The sequence below is a fragment of the Coccinella septempunctata genome, chromosome 7 (genome assembly GCF_907165205.1).
Source record: "Coccinella septempunctata chromosome 7, icCocSept1.1, whole genome shotgun sequence".
Classification (NCBI taxonomy): Eukaryota; Metazoa; Arthropoda; class Insecta; order Coleoptera; family Coccinellidae; genus Coccinella; species Coccinella septempunctata.
In genome coordinates, this window is record NC_058195.1 from 23,896,134 (window position 1) to 23,918,963 (window position 22,830).

The 22,830-nt window shown below is 34.6% G+C and overlaps 1 protein-coding gene across 1 annotated transcript in view; it reads right to left on the reverse strand.

Moving 5' to 3' along the window:
- LOC123316425 (dynein axonemal heavy chain 3) overlaps positions 1-22,830 on the reverse strand; it is a 2,043,583-nt gene that overhangs the window by 846,956 nt on the left and 1,173,797 nt on the right. The window contains exon 35 of the mRNA XM_044902499.1: positions 13,308-13,547. Coding sequence (XP_044758434.1) covers positions 13,308-13,547 — 240 coding nt within the window. The remainder of the gene's footprint in view (positions 1-13,307; positions 13,548-22,830) is intronic.

The following is a 22,830-nucleotide window of genomic DNA, read 5'->3' on the forward strand; positions in this document are numbered from 1 at the left end:
CGGTTCGCTTTTGCGAACGTCGGACGTATGATGGGAAGTCTGAGACGTTCTCGTAGAGAAAATATTTAAAACCAGAATACATTCAGCTTATAATTCCACTAATAATGAGACAAATAAGAAAGACAAAAAATATATAGCAATCCCATATGTAAAAAATCTGTCGGAGAAGATTAATTACATATTCAAGGACACAGACATAAAAATTGCACACAAGTCCACAAACAACTTAAGGCCTCTTTACAGCAAGCTGAAATCAAAAATTCCAAAGGATAAAACATCAAATTGTGTTTACCAACTGAAATGCAAGGAATGTCCAGGAGTATACATAGGCCAAACAACACAATATATAAAAGAAAGGATTAATGGCCACAAGTATGCGAAAAATTCTACAGCCCTAAAGAAACATGAAATAGCAAGAAACCATAGTTTCGACTTCGATAATTTTCAGATCCTACACAGAGAAACCAACAACAAAATAAGGACTTTCTTGGAAATGATATATATTCAAAAGGAAAAAAAACTCTATAAACGACAGAACCGACCTGAAAAATTTATCAAAAATTTACCATAGTATCCTTAAATAAAATAAAACTTGTATTGAGATGACATCTGTGATTCTAAACGTGAAACATAATCGAAATGAAATAATAACTTTCAATACCATATTTACTTATTCATACAAGCACACAGATGGCATCTCATGTGATCAATTGGAAAACTAGGTAGTCAAAAATGAAACAAAAACAAATTCAAATTGACAGATCCAATATATTTCGTAATGTTATAATAAATTAATAATTTGTAGATAACAGATAAAGCAGTAATTTATTGTGCACGTGATGAAGAATTATGACTGATTTTAAATGTATTTTTAGATGTAAATGTCCCAGCCATACCTATTTCGTAATCTTGAAAAAGGCTTATATACGCCAAAACATATGTCGATTACAAGTTATAAAATCTGAATACCTGAAGTTTTATTGTGCTCTAAACCCAAGAAAATTGCACCTGAAATATATAAAATATAGCACAAGAAATTTTACCTATTGTATATATATATATATATACAGGGTGTGGCGTAATGAATGGATAATATGGAGCCTGCAGGTAGAGGACTCTATGGCGGTTCAGAAAAATATATTTTACGTTTAGTAAAAGTGCCTTGGTTTTCGAGATATTCGAGATTTTCGAAAATTCAAGAAAATCACACCCTTAGCCACTCCTTTTGTAGGCAAGACTCCAAATGAAGGGATGTTTTCAAACTGTTTTGTGGATAGTATTCCTGGATAGATGCGCTATCGAATGTAAATTATTATTTTTGAGGCGCATGAATAGTTTTTCATAAATAAAAGAATTAACTCAAATTTTTCGTTTTGCTTATTTTTTTTCCTAAGTTCAACCCAGCGTGGTGTGAAAAATAATATGGTTACTTGAGTGCCAAAGCGAGAGAAAACATGTCTGTTTCACTGAGATTCTGAAATGGTATAACTCACTCTATTTTCAGCATTAAATACAAAATAAATTTCTATTACAATGAGTCAAGGCAGAGTTTGACGTAAGCCTTTTTCTGTAATTTTTAGCAACTGAAATGAGACTTGCAAGCAGAATAAAGCAATTATTCATAAGAAGTTGTAGAGCATCTAGTACAGCTCCTGATGCACACTTTGAACACTTTTTGTAAAACTCGATTCAATTAAACAATATTTTAAAATTGTTTTTTTCCCTCGTATTCTTTCATTATTAAGCCCTATAGTTATAAAGTTAATAGTTGTTAAGCGAATTTCAAGTAACGAAGTGAATTTTAGCACTTTTGTAATTAAGAAAAAAAGCTGAAAATTAGTCAATTTTTATTACATTGAATCAAGACCGTTGTTACAAAAATGCTGAAATTTAATGCATAACTTGAAAATATTGATTTCACAACGTTGGGGTTCAATAATAAAAGAAAACGAGAAAAAAATAACAATTTTAAAATATCGTTTCATTGAATAAAGTTTCACAAATCACGAATGATGCTTAAATTGACCACCATGAGTTCTGATACATACTCTATAGTCTACACTTTCTAATAAATCATAGCTTTATTGCATAGATATCAACAATTTCAAAATGAGTATCGTTTCATTGAATTAAATATCACAAAAGAATCTCTAAGAGGCCATTATGAGCTTCAGTAAATGCTCTATACCTTCTTATAGACGATTGCTTCATTCTGCTTGCATTTCTCATTTTAGATGCTAAAAATTTTAGAAACACTGTTTACATTAAACTAGGCCTCAACTGATTGCAATAGGAATTTATTTTGTATCAAATGCTGAGAATACAGAGAGTTATACCATTTCGGAATCTCAATGAAACTGGCATGTTTTTTCTTGCATTGGCTCTTAGGTAACCATATTATTTTTTACACCGCGCTAGTTTGAACTTATGAAAAAAAATTAGCAAAACGGAGAAGTTGAGTTAGATCTTTTTTTCATGAAGAACTATTCATGCCCCTCAAAAATAATGAATTACATTCGATAGATCATCTATCCAGGAATACTATCCACAAAACAGTTTGAAAAAATTCCTTCATTTGAAGTCTTGCCTGCAAAAAGAGTGGCGAAGGGTGTAATTCTCTTGAATTTTCGAAAATCTCCAATATCTCGAAAACTAAGGCACTTTTACTAAACGTAAAATATATTTTTCTGAACCGCCATAGAGTCCTCTACCCCCTGGCTCAATATTATCCATTCATTACGCCACACCCTGTATATATAGGTTAGCAGCCTGGGTGGCTGCTTCAAATCTCCAAAGTACAAATCCCTTCTACAAAGAAAGTTTCACAGCTGCCGTCAAAGATAGCCTAACACCACCGGATTTTAACGACGACATTGAGAGTCGTTGGCTCCGCTTCAATGCTTCAAATCATCTCTCAGAAATACTGGGCACAGAACGCACCTGAAAATCCCCAGACTGGTTCGCCGACAGCGAAACTCACATCGCACCCCTTTTGGAGGCAAAACACAAAGCGATGAAAACAGCAATTAACAAGACTGGCGATGTTGCAGCCCAAAACAGTTTTATAAACATAAAACGCGAGGTCCATCAAGAAATAAGAAGAATCAAAGATAACTGGTGGAAAGAAAAAGCTAGGGAAATACAAGCTTACGATAACAATGACTAAAGGCGTTTTTTTGAAGCTATTAAAACTGTTTATGGTCCAAGCAAAAAAGCTAACTTTCCTATAAGAGATGCTCATGGAGCTATCCTAACTGATTTTTTTATTTATTTATTAGAAATAAGGAATACAACGAACTATTTTAAGTCCACTACTGTATGCACATGTACATAAATTGAGGTATCACGTCATATATATGTATAATGAATAGAAGAGAAACAACTCAATTGAACTCAATACAAAAATGAAACAATAATGAAATGAAAGAATATTGGGATTCTTGGACTAACTTTCTTTATTGTTCTTCAATACAACGCCGACGTTTCGAAACGACTTGTTTCTTTTTCAAGGCTAAAAATTTAAACACATCAAAATTTTCATTCGAGATCATTCGTACACACAATTACCTAGTATTCTGAACAATATCGTCGATATAAATTTAAGTTTGGTTTCATATTTCAAAGAGATCAAATTTTTTAAAAACTTTTAATATTCTTTCATTTCATCTAACTAAATGGACGATAACCTAAGAACAATGAAACAATAATGATTTTTCAAGGATTTCTTTAACTATTTAGATTTATTGTAAAATAAATTAAACTGATCATTCACACTGTTACAAAAATGAGTTATTCTCCGAATAGTACGAGATCCCGCTGCAGAATTACTACGTTCATGACGTACACGGATGTTTTTGATATCAAATTAAAGCTAATTTTTTTTCGAATATTATGATGTATGGCTGCCTGTGAAAAAATGGCCGCAAGTTAGGTCTGCCATCTGTTAAAATAGCGAGATATCTGAAATAAAGTGAAAGAGATGGCGCGCAACGCCACTTGTTAGATGAGGATGGTGGATGTCAGCCGACTTAACATTTACAAAATTATAATTACGTAATGGATATTATGAGAAAAACTTAAGTATTAAGAGATTCATTTTATAATAAAAAATAATGTATTCATCATGTACAAATGTAATTAAATCTGAAGAATTTTTTTTCGTGTTTCTTCAAAATCAGTCTCTTGAATCAAGTTATATTTTATATCAGTGTATTACATTTTCTAGTCCAAGTCCGATTCCTCGCTGCTTTCACAATCGCAGTTGTCACTATCGTCGTCGCAATCAGAGTTTTTTTCATCATCTGAAAATGTTTTAGCTCAATTACATAATACATTTTCTACTTGTATCGGAGTTGAACTTCCCAGAAATTATGTTGGTTTCAGGGCACCATCCAGGAGAAGCCAACCATTTATTTTCCGCACTAAACTTTAAACAGTGGTACTTAGTAGCATTGATCAATATCGAATTGACGAAAATCGTCCGTAGCACCTTTTGTTTTAATGAATTCCAAAACTATAAAATGTGGGTTGAAACAAACCCTTTGATTTTTTTAATGAATTTTTCATCATTCTCTTCTGCCGCATACATCTTGTTGAACATGATAAATCGTCCAGTGTCTTTGGAATGAACTTTGGTGAGACTTATCATCTCTTTAAAAAATTCTTCTTTTGTTTCGATAATAATTTATTGGGACCTTATTCTTATTAGAATCTATTATATGCATTGCGCCCGAACTCTCAATATTCGTATAGCGCCCGACGAAGGGTGATTACATAAATAATATCAACAGCGTTGTGTACAACGAGCTTCAATACGTGGTTATAAAATACGAATAATTCAGATGCACTGTTGAGAATCCTAAGATTCCTTTCACACCACGGGTTTTTACCGTCGGGTTTTTACCGGAAAACAACCGAATGAAAAATTATTCATCGGCTTTTATCCGTACGGTGGGCACATCAAGCTCTCGAATCTCGTGGCGATAAGCGCCGCCGAAAATGCAATCTGGTTATTTTCCAGTGCGAAACTAAACCGGAACATGTGTGAAAGATTCCATAATATCTAATATATAAAATTCTCGTGTCACAGTTTTCGTTGCCATACTCCTCCGAAACGGCTTGACCGATTTTGATGAAATTTTTTGTGCTTATCCGGTATCTATGAGAATCGGCCCACATCTATTTTTCATCCCCCTAAATGTTAGGGGTAGTCCACCCCTAAATTTTTTTTTTTAGACAAAATTTTTAATTTCAATTTTTTTATGATACAACATGGAAATTATTTATATGGCAAAACAACGTTTGTTGGGTCAGCTAGTCAGTAGATATAATTCGGAACATCGGGTAAGAATCCGATGGTGCGAAATGAGTCTAACTCTCTCTTACTTTATTTCGGATATCTCGCTATTTTAACAGATGCCAGACCTAACTTGCGGCTATTTTTTCACAGGCAGCCATACATCATCCTATTCGAAAAAAAATTAGCTTTAATTTGATATCAAAAACATCCGTGTACGTAATGAACGTAGTAATTCTGCAGTGGGATCTTAGACTATATAGTCCGATGACATCGCTTGATGACGAAATCTCAATGTGGGAAATCATAATGCGATAAAAAATGTGAAAAATGATAAGTCTCTCTTCGTTTTTCGACAACAACATTCAACTTGACTTGAAGTTTTCACATTCGTCTGGGAGATTTTCAAAACGTCACACACAAGAATTAAATCTGGTGAAATATTTCCATTCTTTGCTTTCAAACCATTTCATAAATTTCTTAATTCTGTGATGTGTGTTGAGAAATCCTCTCCAATAACCCAACTGAATGCGAAAAAGTCTGTGCATACTTCGAAAAGCTGACAAGTCCGGACAACAAAGTACAGCATCGAACACATTAACATAGTAAAAGAATTTTGGAAAAATCTCAACAGGCCCCAAGATTCATCCATCTTACAACTAATGCTTACGACAACGAAATTAAATTAAAAATGAATTATTGCGAAGGCTAGAAAAAGGGTACTGCCCGAAACGTTGCCGATTACCATTATATTTTAAATAATAATATACCCTGCATATCAAATACAGTTATTCTTTCATAAATCACACAGGGTAAATACTTATCCGATAAATTACACCAAGATTGAAAGTATGGTAAGAGATGAAGAAATCGAGGACAAGGACAAAGTCCGGACAACAAAGTACAGCATCGAACACATTAACATAGTAAAAGAATTTTGGAAAAATCTCAACAGGCCCCAAGATTCATCCATCTTACAACTAATGCTTACGACAACAAAATTAAATTAAAAATGAATTATTGCGAAGGCTAGAAAAAGGGTACTGCCCGAAACGTTGCCGATTACCATTTTTTTTTAAATAATAATAAACCCTGCATATCAAATACAGTTATTCTTTCATAAATCACACAGGGTAAATACTTATCATTCGATAAATTACACCAAGATTGAAAGTATGGTAAGAGATGAAGAAATCGAGGACAAAGACAAAGTCCGGACAACAAAGTACAGCATCGAACACATTAACATAGTAAAAGAATTTTGGAAAAATCTCAACAGGCCCCAAGATTCATCCATCTTACAACTAATGCTTACGACAACAAAATTAAATTAAAAATGAATTATTGCGAAGGCTAGAAAAAGGGTACTGCCCGAAACGTAGCCGATTACCATTATATTTTAAATAATAATAAACCCTGCATATCAAATACAGTTATTCTTTCATAAATCACACAGGGTAAATACTTATCATTCGATAAATTATACCAAGATTGAAAGTATGGTAAGAGATGAAGAAATCGAGGACAAGGACAAAGTCCGGACAACAAAGTACAGCATCGAACACATTAACATAGTAAAAGAATTTTGGAAAAATCTCAACAGGCCCCAAGATTCATCCATCTTACAACTAATGCTTACGACAACAAAATTAAATTAAAAATGAATTATTGCGAAGGCTAGAAAAAGGGTACTGCCCGAAACGTTGCCGATTACCATTATATTTTAAATAATAATAAACCCTGCATATCAAATACAATTATTCTTTCATAAATCACACAGGGTAAATACTTATCATTCGATAAATTACACCAAGATTGAAAGAATGGTAAGAGATGAAGAAATCGAGGACAAGGACAAAGTCCGGACAACAAAGTACAGCATCGAACACATTAACATAGTAAAAGAATTTTGGAAAAATCTCAACAGGCCCCAAGATTCATCCATCTTACAACTAATGCTTACGACAACAAAATTAAATTAAAAATGAATTATTGCGAAGGCTAGAAAAAGGGTACTGCCCGAAACGTTGCCGATTACCATTATATTTTAAATAATAATAAACCCTGCATATCAAATACAGTTATTCTTTCAAAATTTAACTTTAACAGCGCCTCGTTTTACCGATTATACTACGTATTCTGGGCCCATAACCTAAATTGAATTTTTTTGATAATGCTTTTTTTATATACCATAGGTAAACCTTTGAGCTTTTGGTGAGTCATTCATTCTTAAGGTCCTAAGATTCATTAACAAAAAAAAAACAAAAGGGGGCTCCTATTGGGACCACTTGACTTACTTACGTATTTGAGGTGCAAATGTAGGCGCAAATAGAAATAGAAAGGCAGGTTGGTGAGGTGTTGGCGTGAGTATTTGTGAAACCTACAAAGGAACAAGACCTCGCAAATAAAGCGTGATGGTGACTTGATGCAGATACTACGTGCAGCGCAGGAAAAAGCTGCGTCGCCCTGCGTCACCTTACCAACCTGCGTTTCTAATTTCGCCTAGCCTGAATATCATTAAAACATACCCCAAACAGTGAAATTATGGTACCTGTTAGAATTTGAGTTAAGTTAGATTTTTGTATCATTGTTACATTTACATTAGGATCATAGTTGATAGTTTTGAAATAAAAAAGGGAGTGTTGACATTATAGATATGACAGAAAATAAAGACTGAAAAGACGTCCGACCTTTTAATTAAAAGACTTTAGAGTTCAGTAGACCAAGAACTGAACATTTGGTGACCCCGACGTGATCATGAACGGCAAAGAAAGACCTCAGAGAAGTGGAGCTGGAATTCGCAAAACTTTATCCCAAGACTTCGTGTGGCCCGACAGTTTCGGCAGAAAAGAAGATTTAGGACAGAAAAAAGACACGATAGTGGGAAATGAGCCTTCCAGAGACCAAGCAGAGACAAGTGAGGTGATTAAAAGACCAAAGTCGATTGCATCAATGAAAAGTAAGTCAATGAGTAGAGAGAGCTTAAGAACGTCCAAGACTCTAAGCATTAATGTAGCCAGAAGAAGAATTAATTTGGAAACTGAAAGAAAAAGGCAGGAAATAGAGATGAAAAAACTGGAGATTGAAAATGCTTTGAGACTGTTAAATCTGGAAGAAGAATTAGTACAAGACGAAGATGCTTCAGGAAAAGAAGAATTAGATGAAGAAGAGGGCAGGCACAGTGAAAAGAAATACTATAACAATACAATGATAAATCAATGGGTTGAAAGAAAACAAGAAGAGATTGATGATGACACAGAAAAGTACATTAACACATTCCCACAGCAATGTGATCCAAGTGTTAAGATGTTGTGTGAGACCGTTAATGAGGTACTCCATTCGGTGAATAATACAGTTCTACAGAATATAAGACCAGAGAAACGTGAGTTTTCAGAATTTATCTGCTTTGATGGGAATCCCCTGGATTGGCCAGTTTTTATTCGTCAATTTCGTAACTTAACCGAGTCAAGTCGTTATTCAGCAGACGAAATTGTTTTCAAACTTCAAAAATGTTTGAAAGGCCCTGCAAAGGCAGCAGTTGCGGGTATAATGTTGACTTCTGATGTGGCCAAAATTATTGCAACTTTAGAAACTCGTTTTGGCCGACCTGATGTAATTATAGAGATGCTACTGTCCAAAATTAGAGTAATACAACCAATAAAAGACACAAATTTGGAAAAATTGATACACTTCTCGACCGAAGTCACTAATATCGTAACCATAATGAAATCTCTACATTCTATTGGTCATTTACAGAATCCACAATTACAAAGAGATTTAGTGAGTAAACTGCCAGACGAGTTGAAAATCAAATGGGGTGAAGTAATAATTCAAAAGAAAAGACAAAATTGTGAAACCAATCTTGAAGATTTTGCTAATTGGTTGGCTACTTTTTCAGAGGCAGCTTGTCAAGTAAGTGTTACTAGCTTTTCTGCACATTGGGATAGATCTAAATTTCCCTGGGACAAAACGAGATCGTCTTTCTACAATGGAAGAAGTACAGAAAGAGTGTTCACTCTTCATGATGGAAGAGTTCTTAAATGCAATTATTGTGAAGAGCCCGCCCATGATGACAATTGTCCAAAAATGGAAATGGATGATATGGAAAGTAGATGGAAGGTTATAAGATCGAAAAAATTATGTTTTTCTTGTCTCAAGAGAAATCATCAAAAACTCAGGTGTAGAAACAAAAAAATTTGTGGAAAGAATGGATGCAAACTGTCACATCATTCACTTCTTCATAATGAAATCAAGAAATCAAATGAAAACCCGATAGTATCAGAACCCGTATCTACGAATATTGTTGGTATGGTGAGAAGTGAAACTACAGTTTTATTGCGGTTCGTTCCACTCAAAATTCATGGTCGAAACGGAACTCTCAAAATTTATGCTTTGTGTGATGAAGGCTCAACAGTTACACTCTTACATGACAAGATAGCCGATCAAATTGGAATACTGGGTGAAAAACAGCCATTATGTTTACAATGGACCAATGATGACGTGATAAATGAAGAAAATTCTACTCGACTAGACATAAACATATCAAGAATCGACAATGATGACACCTTTCTACTAAGAGGGGTTCGCACAGTTTCGAATTTATCGCTTCCTGAACAATCTTTCAATTTACATGACCATCAATATTTGGAAGGTATTCCTATTGAGAGTTATACGAAAGTGAAACCTGTTATGATCATTGGTCAGGACAACATCGATTTGATTATACCCAGGCGTATCCAATCTACACCAACAAACTCAATTGTTGCTTCTAAATCTAAATTAGGTTGGTCTGTACATGGACCAATCCAATCAGACATACAAAATAGATCGGAATATCACATTTTTCATATATGTGACGAAAGAGAACCTGAACAAGATTTGAAGGATATCATGGAAAAATTCTACACTACAGAATCTTTTGGAACAATTCCTGTTTCTAAATTTGAAGTAAATAAGGAAGATACCAGAGCCAACGAAATAATGAATAGAACAATAAAACAAGTTGGCGAGAGATATGAAATAGGATTGCTATGGAAGAATGATGAATGCAAAATGCCAAATAGTTATGCTACAGCCATGCAAAGATTAAATTGTACTGAAAGGAAATGTTTGAAAGATAAATATTTAGCTGATGAATATTGTGCCAAATTTGAAGATCACGTGAGAAAAAACTATCTACGAAAGCTATCAGTAGAAGAGATTAAAAATTGTGGTCCCCGCACATGGTACCTGCCGCACTTTGCAGTGATAAATCCAAATAAGAAAAAGGTAAGAGTGGTCTTCGATGCAGCAGCAAAATCCAATGGTATCAGTCTGAATGACATGCTGCTGACTGGACCTCATCAAATGAATTCTCTTGGAGCTATCTTGCTGAAATTTCGTCAGAAAAAGATCGCCTTTTGTGGTGACGTGAGGGAAATGTTCCACAGAGTACCACAAGGTGCAATCCTAGGAAGCAGAATAGCTGCAGGTGTAACTAGATCTTTAGAAATACCAATCAATCGAGTTTATTTTTGGACAGATTCAATGTGGGTACTTGGATGGATAAGAGATAAATCGAACAAATACAAACAGTTTGTTTTCAATCGAGTTGCAGAAATTAAAGCTTCGAGTGATGTGGATCAGTGGAGATGGGTTCCTACAAGTGAAAATCCTGCAGACTTAGCTACACGACAGGCACCTACCAAACCAGACATGGAGTTCTGGATGCATGGGCCACAGTTTTTGAGAAAATCCAAACAATATTGGCCGCAAGAAGATACTAAATTAGTGGAAAAACATCAAAGTACAGTCGAGGAAAAATTTGAAAGATGTTTAGTGACACAAGAATTCGAATTCCATGGTCTTCTCCCAGAAATAAAGCGGTTCTCTAAATATACGAGGCTATTATTCGCTACTGCACGATTTTTGAGGTCTACACATATTTTCAAAGATTTGTTACGTAAAACTCAATTAAAAGACCCATCTACTATTTCCCAAGACGTGAAAAGGGTTACTGACAAGGATTTAAAAGATGCTGAACAATTATTGCTGCAAAAGTCACAAAGGGATTGCTTCTATAAAGCATTAATGGACATTAAAAGAGGAAAAAAACTAGATCGACAAAATGCCTTATATCCTTTATGTCCAAAGTTGAGAAACAGCTTACTTGTTGTCAGTGGAAGAACAGATTTGTCACCCGTCTTAGATGAAGAGACAAAAAATCCAATAATTTTATCTCCAGAACATCACTTGACGCAACTTCTAATTCAAAAATATCATGAGAACTTTAATCATCAAGGCATTGAAACCGTCTTGAATGAGCTGAGACAAAAATATTGGATCATTAATGGACGAAGGGCTGTGAAATCTGTATTCCAAAAATGTTTGAGATGTAGAATCACAAGAGCTAAGCCAATGGTACCTATGATGGGACAATTGCCAGAAATACGATTGCAGAAAGGAAAAAGAGCATTCATCAACATTGGTATGGATTATTTTGGACCGATTTGTATCAAGATTGGTAGAAGAAATGAAAAAAGATGGGGAGTGCTTTTCACCTGCCTGGCGGTTAGAGCTATCCATCTAGAAATAGCTCATTCTCTAACCAGTGATTCAGCAATTCAAGCTATAATGAGAATGGTCTCTAGACGAGGAATCCCTGAAAAGATATTATGCGATAACGGAACCAATTTTCATGGCGCATCGAAGGAACTGAAGGAAGCTTTACGCCAATTCAGAATGGAAGAATTGCGAGAAAATTTGGCTGTGAAAGGAATTGAATTCTCATTCAATCCTCCTGCTTCCCCACACATGGGTGGAGTTTGGGAAAGATTGATAGGCTCTGTTAAGAGAGTGATTGGAAAAGTATTATTTCAACAAACGCTTAAAGAAGAGACTTTAAAAACATTTTTCGCCGAAGCAGAATTCATTGTCAATTCTAGGCCCTTAACCAGAGTCTCATCTGATCCGCATGATTTTGAATCGATAACCCCCAATCATTTTCTTATTGGTTCATCTTGTGGCACAGGTATTCCTATGCCCAAATTTTCAGATGGAAAAACTGTGAGGACTGAATGGCAAAGAGCTCGTTCTTTATCAGAAAGTTTCTGGAAAAGATGGATGAAAGAATATCTTCCCACACTGACGAAAAGGAACAAATGGACTAATGATAATCAATGTATCAAAGAAGGTGATTTGGTATTGCTAGCAGATGAGAATGCTCCACGATTCCAGTGGCGTCTAGGCAGGATTGGGAACGTACATCGAGGGCCCGATGGAAGGGTTCGTGTCGTCGACGTTAAAACCAATGTTGGCGAATACAGACGGTCAGTTCACAAAATTTGCCGGTTGGAAATTGAAGACTAGACTTTTTTGGCTTGGGAGAATGTTAGAATTTGAGTTAAGTTAGATTTTTGTATCATTGTTGCATTTACATTAGGATCATAGTTGATAGTTTTGAAATAAAAAAGGGAGCGTTGACATTATATAGATATGACAGAAAATAAAGACTGAAAAGACGTCCGACCTTTTAATTAAAAGACTTTAGAGTTCAGTAGACCAAGAACTGAACAGTACCGAACAAATGAGAACAACTTTCATCCGCACGTAGCTAAACTGGTTCAAAGTGTATTCGATCGAGTGGAGATACAGAAATGCGCAATTAAACCAGATGAATGATATGAGAGGTAACCTAAAAATTTTCAGCAATAAATTTAAAAAAATTTTAAACTTTTTTTCCACTTCCTTGCAGATATATATTGACCACCACCACTCACATTCACTGCTGACTGCAATTTTTTAAACTTAAACGTGTCGAAAACTCAGTAAGAACACCAAAGATCCGGGAGCAAATGTTTACAATGCTGTATCTGTTGTGATGAATTTTAGTGCTATAGTCGATAAGCTTCCTTTCGAGGAAAAGAAATATGTATACCACGATAGAGAATATGACAATAATGATGTGACATAATCATATAAAATTCTCGGAACCGATGAGTTCACTATAATTTCTGATTTAAACAATACTTACCGAGTCCTTAGCAGCAGCTTGCATTTTTTCCAATATATCTCCTTTCTCATCTGGTGCATATAAGTTTGGAACATCTGCTGTATTCAGTACTGTGTTTATATCTTCTATGAAAAGCTCATCTGCGATCTGTGTATCGGCAAATAAAAAAGTTGTAGTTTTTCCTTCAGCGCCAGCTTTCAATAACAATTTTTTCAAATCGTCGCGCCACTCAATTATACCATAATTACGGCTCAGTTCAATCTGGAAAATGTAATAATAAAAAATAAGAGATCAAATAATTAGACAATCTAGCATCTTAAGAAACTCTTGATAAAAGTTGAAGTGGGAAATGCACTCCATTACTAATCATCATATTTCTTTGAAAGTGATTATTCTGTAAGTGGAAGGTTGATTTTCAACATGTTAATTTTAGCACTAGTACATTATGGTGCAAGAGAAGGCCCGTAAACAGCAATCAAGGATCTATAGGCTACACAGCCTATATCGATTTAAGTAAGGCCTTGGGCTCGGGGAATCGGACAGCGGTGTGGAAAATCATGGGACGCCGAAAAATTCTTAGCAGTGTATAAAAGCCTCCATACCAACAACACCGCTAGATCACAGCATAATGGCTTTGAAACCGACCATTTCTTAACCCAATCTGGAATAAAACAAGGCTGCGGTTAGCGCCTTAACTGTTCAATATTTTCGCAATAGATGTCTCGATAATTGCTGACATGAGTATGCCGGGAAAAGGTATTGAAAAAAGATTCAGATTTAATAGAGGCCTGTTTAACATGAAGCGCCTAAGATTAAAAACCCGTACAAAGTTCATCGCGGAACTTCAATTTGCAGAAGACTGCACACTTACCGCTAGCAGCTCAGAGGATCTATACATATGTATAATTTTGGACAACTATAAACATATACATACAGGGTGTGGCGTAATGAATGGATAATATGGAGCCTGCAGGTAGAGGACTTTATGGCGGTTCAGAAAAATATATTTTATGTCTAGTAAAAGTGCCTTGGTTTTCGAGATATTGGAGATTTTCGAAAATTCAAGAGAATTACACCCTTCGCCACTCGTTTTGCAGGCAAGACTCCAAATGAAGGAATTTTTTCGAACTGTTTTTTGGATAGTACTCCTGGATAAATGATCTATCGAATGTAATCCATTATTTTTGAGGCGCATGAATAGTTCTTCATGAAAAAAAGATCTAACTCAACTTTTCCGTTTTGCAAATTTTTTTTCATAAGTTCAACCTAGCGCGGTGTAAAAAATAATATGGTTTCCTGAGAGCCAATGCAAGAAAAAACATGCCAGTTTCATTGAGATTCCGAAATGGTATAACTCTCTGTATTCTCAGCATTTGATACAAAATAAATTCCTATTGCAATCAGTTGAGGCCTAGTTTAATGTAAACAGTGTTTCTAAAATTTTTAGCATCTAAAATGAGAAATGCAAGCAGAATGAAGCAATCGTCTATAAGAAGGTATAGAGCATTTACTGAAGCTCATAATGGCCTCTTAGAGATTCTTTTGTGATATTTAATTCAATGAAACGATACTCATTTTGAAATTGTTGATATCTATGCAATAAAGCTATGATTCATTAGAAAGTGTAGACCATAGAGCATGTATCAGAACTCATGGTGGCCAATTTAAGCATCATTTGTGATTTGTGAAACTTTTTTCAATGAAACAATATTTTTAAATTGTTATTTTTTCTCGTTTTCTTTTATTATTTAACCCCAAATTATCAAGTTGATTTCAAGTTATGCATTGAATTAAATCTAAGCATTTTTGTAACAAGGGTCTTGACTCAATGTAATAAAAATTACCTAATTTTCAACTTTTTTTCTTAATTACAAAAGTGCTAAAATTCACTTCGTTACTTGAAATTTGCTTAACAGCTATTAACTTTATAACTATAGGGCTCAATAATGAAAGAATACGAGGGCAAAAAACCAATTTTGAAATATTGTTTAATTGAATCGAGTTTCACAAATAGTGTTCAAAGTGTGCATCAGGAGCTGTACTAGATGCTCTACAACTTCTTATGAATAATTGCTTTATTCTGCTTGCAAGTCTCATTTCAGTCGCTAAAAATTACAGAAAAAGTCTTACGTCAAATTCTGTCTTGACTCATTGTATCTCTTCACAAATCTTTTAGGGCTTTCACTCCCAATCTCTGAAACAAAATCAATTAAAAATGAAATCAACGATTTGCTCCTGCGTAAATTCTTGCACTAATTTACGCAGGAGCAAATCGTTGATTTCATTTTTAATTGATTTTGTTTCAGAGATTGGGAGTGAAAGCCCTAAAAGATTTGTGAAGAGATGCAAAATCCTCCCAAAATAAATTTCAATCGATACTTGACTCATTGTAATAGGAATTTATTTTGTATTCAATGCTGAAAATAGAGTGAGTTATACCATTTCAGAATCTCAGTGAAACAGGCATGTTTTCTCTTGCTTTGGCACTCAGGTAACCATATTATTTTTCACACCACGCTGGGTTGAACTTAGGAAAAAAATAAGCAAAACGGAAAATTTCAGTTAATTCTTTTATTTATGAAAAACTATTCATGTGCCTCAAAAATAATAATTTACATTCGATAGCGCATCTATCCAGGAATACTATCTAAAAAACAGTTTGAAAAAATTCCTTCATTTGGAGTCTTGCCAGCAAAAAGAGTGGCGAAGGGTGTGATTTACTTGAATTTTCGAAAATCTCGAATATCTCGAAAATTAAGGCACTTTTACTAAACGTAAAATATATTTTTCTGAACCGCCATAGAGTCCTCTACCTGCAGGCTCCATATTATCCATTCATTACGCCACACCCTGTATATATTTTTTTTTCAAATCAAAATTTATTCAAATAATAATAGTACAATTTTCATCATCGGTACCATTCTCAAATTGGTTTACAAAAGTCCAGTATCTAATATAGGTATTTTCCCTAACAAGAGAGTGAAAAGTTTCTTCCTATTCCATATCCTATCAAAAGCCCCACTGCCAGCTCTGTAATAAGTCGATATCAAGTAAGCAGCTTAGTCTTCGTTGTTCAGTTTGTAAAAACAACTTCCATCTCGACTGCCTGAAGTCACCCCCGACTGAGGTGACTTCCTTTGAGGTTTTGAATGTTTTATTAATCTAAGGTTTTGATTCTCATTCCGCGTTTTGTTTATCTGGCTCGTTCTAGTTGCTGAGTTTTGAAGTTTTTTGTCTTGTCAAAAATATATTCAATCAAAATATTGTTCGAAAATTATTGAATGATGAAGAACGGTGGATCAAATAATAAAATATATTTTACGTGATTAAGTTTTTCACTCAACTAAGGAAAATGGAAGCGTAAGTATTAAAAGTCGTAACATGTGAATCGGTCATTCATTGATTCTAATTTTCAGTGCTCCGAAGTGGATAAAATTTTCAGGGCTTGAAGACAATTACTTCAGCAAACACCACCAACTTCACCATGTGCAATGAACATTTTACTGCAGGTCAATTGAGAACTGTTCATCGACGTAAATTGTTGTATGCAGAAAGCATCCCTTGCATGAACGGCCTATTAATGGGAAAGTATGATCTTTATAGGTCCATTCAATGATTCTCAATTGCTACTCTTTCAATGTATTCAGAAATGTAGAGGCTTTATTGATTTCCATTTGGGAACCGAGTGACTGTCAAATTGTTGTTTGGAAAGTCAAAGTTTTATGAAACCTGCTGTGAGTGTTTTGTTCATTCATTTCAATTTGTATATTGTGACATGAAGAGACCATATCATAAGGAAATCATAAAAAAATCTCCAAGAAACTCTACTGCCATACAGGTCTTGCATATCTCTGTAAGGTTTTTTCCAAGTGTGGTTCTGAAAATTCTTTAAATAATACCTACATATGTAAGTAACTGGAATATGTATGCTGTGATGGTATATTGAATATTGGTTCATATTAATTTCCGATATATGTATATTTTACAAATTCAACTAAGTCCATTAATTCAGAACAACCTATTGTACAGTAACAACACCTTCGACGTATAGCAGATCACCATATACTTTAGTGTCCTAGTTGAACCTTCATTTATTGCCCACTATTTCAATTTTTGTAAATTTTTTATGAATTGCAAATAAAAATATAGCACATCCAACAGCGTTTTTCGTTGATATCGATTGATTCGAAACAATGTTCACATGAAAACTAACATCCTGATCACAAAGCAAAACCATACTTTTGTTTTGTCGCTCAGGATGTTTGTTTTCTGATAGAAACAAAGTCAATATTGGAATGCAATACGAGAAATAGAATTCGAATTTCGCGCCCCTCAATTAAAAAACAGAAAACTGTTATCAAAATGTTTTTCTGCATTGACAGTGGGTTTTTAGCGCCATCTCATTGTCACATGTGTTTTCACTGGCCAAAATGTAGTCGGTTTTTAGTACTAGCGATATGAGGGCGTTTCCTATCTTTCTACTCTATAATCTTTGGTTGATTATTTTCCATATTTTTTTATAGTTTGAACCTTCCTGATTCATTTGTGTCCTGTAGTACTCGGTTTTTGTGTTTTTTAACAGGGAGTTTAATTTATTTCTGTATGTTTTATAGCTCAATTCTAATTCTGTTGAATATTCTCTCAGCAGTTGTTTTTTTAGGTTATCTCGATACTTTATGGAGTTAAATAAACCCGCTGTAATCCAAGGTTTAATTTTGTCGATTGATTTGCTGTTTTTCTCGACTGATCAGAAGTGGATGATTTTATGTAATTCACCAATTTATCAATGAAAATGTTATAGCTTTGTTGCGGGTTCATTTCAAGCAAAACTCTTTCTCATGTTTCTATATATACTAAGCTGATTTATTTGACAGGGTTGAAGGTCAGGTTGTTGGAACAAAAACCACTTCTCAGACCATTGCCGACATGTTTCGATTTTAATCCAAAATCTTCCTCAGGGTTCTAAAATGAATTACAAGATTTTTATTACCCCACACACAATTCCAGAATATGTAATGGGACACAACATCCGTACAATAAAAAATCATATAATGTATACTACAGTGCACAAAAAGAAATTTTTGATCGAACAGTGAGGAAAACATTAAATATAATTCAGCTCAGCACACATGTACTTGATTCAACATCAAATGAGGGTAAAAAGGGGAAAAAAAAGAATCACTTACAGTCTTTTCTTGGTTTCATAGTCAGAACATGAGAGATATGAAATAAACAATACAACTTGGACACCATCAAACGATTCAAGGAACAAATGGCTCTTATCAAACATATGCCATAAGTAATAATAAATACTGTTTTGATCTACACAAATGACAAGACATTCAACGCGTTCAGATTATTTCTTCTTTTATTTTGTTGATGAGATAGTAATAGGCAGTTTTTCATCCTGTTTTATAGATATAATCTCATGTAGTAACTGTTTCTTCAAAATTTTTTGGTGTCCTAATATTTTTATTGAATCGATGTTAAAATTGAAAGAGTGTAGTGTACTTGAAACATGTTCTGCTAAAGCGGTGTTATTTTCCTTTTTATTTTTTAGAGGGTTGAGTATGTTGGGGGAATCTCTTTGATGTTCGGAGATTCTGTCCTTAAGGTAACGACCTGTTTGTCCTATATATGTAGACTGACAATCCCTGCAACAAATTTTGTAGATCACATCAGAAAACAATTCTTTTGGAGTTGTACTCTTTATTTCTGTGAAAAGTTATCTATTGGTGTTGTTAGATCGAAAAGCCACGTCAACACCAAGCGGTAAAATAGTTTCTCTTATCTTCTCAAATAAACCCTCAAGGTAGGCCAGGCCGTAAAATTTTTTGGTTTCAATCATATTACCATTTTGAACTTGTTCTAGGTTTTTTCTGTGAATGATTTTTTCTATGATTTTGGTGAGATAATCATTTTTCTGCAGAAAAAATCGTATTTTGTTTAAGTTCTCTCGGTGAAATTCGGGAGAGGACAGTTTCAGAGTCTTATTTTTCAAATTGTTGATAATATAAATTTTTTGAGTGATGGTGTGATTTGAATCAAAATTCAAAAGTCTGCCAGAAAAGGTCGGTATCTGATACCAATCATATTTTATTTCATTATTACGTCTTATTAGTAAAACGTCTAGAAAAGAATGATCCAAATGATATAAATAACTACAGACCTATAAGTCTCTTAAGTAACTTCTCCAAAATTTTCGAGAAAATTATAGTAAATAGACTTCTCAGCTTCTTCAGGAAATTCAAGGTTTTAAATCCACAACAACATGGTTTCATAAAAGGAAAAAGCACTGAGACAGCGATTTACGAACTAGTGGAGATGATAACTGAGGGCTTGGAGATGAATGAGCAGATACTCGGATTCTTCTTAGATTTCTCGAAGGCATTCGATTCAGTAAATCATGCGATTTTACTACAGAAACTTGAGGCATATGGCATACGAGATGCTCAACTCAAGTTCTTCAAGAGCTATCTCAGCGGACGCTCTCAGCATGTATCTCTTAGGATAGATGGAGTTGATTATGTGTCTGTAGACTCATTTATTGAGCAGGGTGTGATACAGGGCAGTGTGCTGGGTCCGCTGCTATTTGTTGTATATATAAATGACATTCCTAATATCGTTAGAAATATACTCTCCGCCTTCAGGGAAGGAAATGATATATCTAGAATGACATCTCTACCATCAATAGCATTCATCAACTTTGCTGACGACTCAAACATTCTAATACGCGGGAAAAACCGTGAAGATCTTCAGGGCCTCCTTGAATATACTCACCAATCTGTGCAATCATGGTGCACACTAAATAACTTACATCTCAATGTGGATAAGACGGAATTTGTTTTCTTTTCCCATAAACTAAGGAGTGTTGAAGCAGAACATCAGCTCACATTATCAGGAGAAATTATCTCTCCTCGAACAACAACCAAGTTTCTGGGTATCCACATTGATGAACACCTTGAGTGGACAGAGCATGTTGATAAATTGTGCAGAAGATTAAGCCAGACAGTGTTTGTTTTGCGGGTGTTGAGATCGGAGCTCAGCTTGGAATTTTTGAAGGCAATTTATTTCTCCAACTTTCAGTCCGTGATGAGCTATGGTGTCATTTTTTGGGGGAATAGTCGACATGTGAAAATGGTTTTTTACATCCAGAAGATGGTCGTTAGGGTTCTTTTTGGCCTGAGGTACCGGGAATCCTGCCGTGGCGTATTCAGGAAGAATAACATTCTCACACTTTCTGGCATCTACATCTATAGATGTCTGCAGTTCCTGTTCCAAAATAGGAACCTTTTCGACAAATTTAGGAAAAGTGATTCATACAGGACCCGAAATCAATTTTTTCTGTACCCTCTACATACGTTGTCCCTGACGGAAAGAAATTGTACATATATGTGCCTAAAACTATATAACAAACTACCATACAAAATACGTCAAATTGATAACTTCAAATGTTTTCGAAAAGAGGTCTACAGCCTATTGTTACGACTAGAGCCATACACTGTTAGTGAATTCCTGGAGAGTAACATTGAATGTTGATCTCCTCTGTTTTTGTTTATTTTTTTCCTGTATGACGTTTCCCATCTTCATTGTTTTGTTAACAATTATTATTGGTGAATAAAGATATTCTATTCTATTCTATTCTAAAAGGTAAGGTGTTTTCCTGTTATTCGATTTCAATGGTGAATTTTGATCGTGGATGTATGCTGTTGAAAACAGTTATGGTTTCCTCCACTTTTATCAGCCGTTACCGACGTACAGATGTCATCTACGTATGTCTTAAAAATCGGTATGTAGAAGGAAATTCGACCCAGAGCAATCTTTTGAACTTCTACCATCACGATGTCAGCTACTACAGGAGCGAGAAAATTACCCATTCCATCCTTATACTCAATATTGACAAAACCTCAATCGTGGTAAGTCCGCCAGAAAGCTTTTAAACAGATATCAGCCTGGAGGATGAAACTCTAGAACAGGTCGAGCAGTTCAAATATTTGGGAAGCTTCATAAATACTAAGGCTAACCTGGATATGGAAATACAAAACCGTATCAATTCGGCCTCACGGGCATTCTGGAAGCTAAAGGACAGAGGATTTCAAAATCGCGACCTCCATCTGAAGACAAAGACAGCTGTTTACACTGAATTGGTCATCCTAACGCTTGTTCACGGAATCGAAGACTGGACCCCCTACAGGCGACATATTAAACAGCTTGAGCAAACGCAACAACGTCATCTAAGACAAATAATGTACATCAGATGGTTCCATCAAAATCTTCAAATTTTATTGAAAAAAGTTTGGGATTACTATCATTCTGAGATTCATTCCGACTAGGCCATTATAGATCGATAGCAGTAAATGCTGCAACTACAATTACCGTGTGTTTTGAATTGCTGACCCCAAATTCTTTCGGTTAGGTTCAGAATGAGAGCCGTAATTTAAACTTCGAATTATACGTATTGGTGTCGTATTTCTCGAGATGTTCGAAATAACTGAGAACGAATTATATCCCCGAAATAATTAGATTTTATCAACTGTATCTATTGAAATTTATTCTGGGAGGATTCTGCATTTCTTAACTTTTTAGAGTTTTCACTCCCAATCTCTGAAACAAAATCAATTAAAAATGAAATCAACGATTTGCTTCTGCGTTAATTTTTGCACTAATTTGTCAGGAGCACATTAACTAGAAAAAATTGTTGCCTGACTGAAAATAAATAACGTTGAAATTATAATTTTAAGTTGTAACGTTTCGGAGTCTATATCATACTCCTTCATCAGACGAAAAATCTATTTTCGAAAATCTTCTGAATTGTGGCTTTTGTTTGACATTAATTGTCATACATAGAAACAGATACTCCATAGAAACGTTGATTCATTTAATTTTGAAATTACCGGATGACAGTTTCTTCTTCAGTAAATTGATCCAAATATTATCTATTCCTACCGAACAATTTGCCAAATTATTATCTTGATCTAATATAATACACGTAGACTCTTTAATCTTTCGTTTATAATGGTCTGGGTCCGTCATTAAAATTTTAGTGGAATAACACTAAAATTTACTGAAGAAGGAACTGTCATCCGGTAATTTCAAAATTCAATGAATCAAAGTTTCTATGCAGTCTCTGTTTTTATGTATTGACAATTAATGTCAAACGAAAGCCACAATTCAGATGATTTTCGAAAATAGATTTTTCGTCTGATGAAGGAGTCTGATATAGACTGCGAAACGTTACCACTTTAAATTATATAATTTCAACGTCATTTATTTTCAGTTCATTGTCAGGCAACAATTTTTTCTAGTTAATTTGCTCCTGACAAATTAGTGCAAGAATTTACGCAGGTGCAAATCGTTGATTTCATTTTTAATTGATTTTGTTTCAGAGATTGGGAGTGAAAACCCTAAAAAGTTAAGAAATGCAGAATCCTCCCAGAATAAATTTCAATAGATACAGTTGATAAAATCTAATTATGGGAGTGAAAACCCTAAAAAGTTTTTTTATCAACTGTAGCATATGATTCGATGGATAAACGAATGAAAT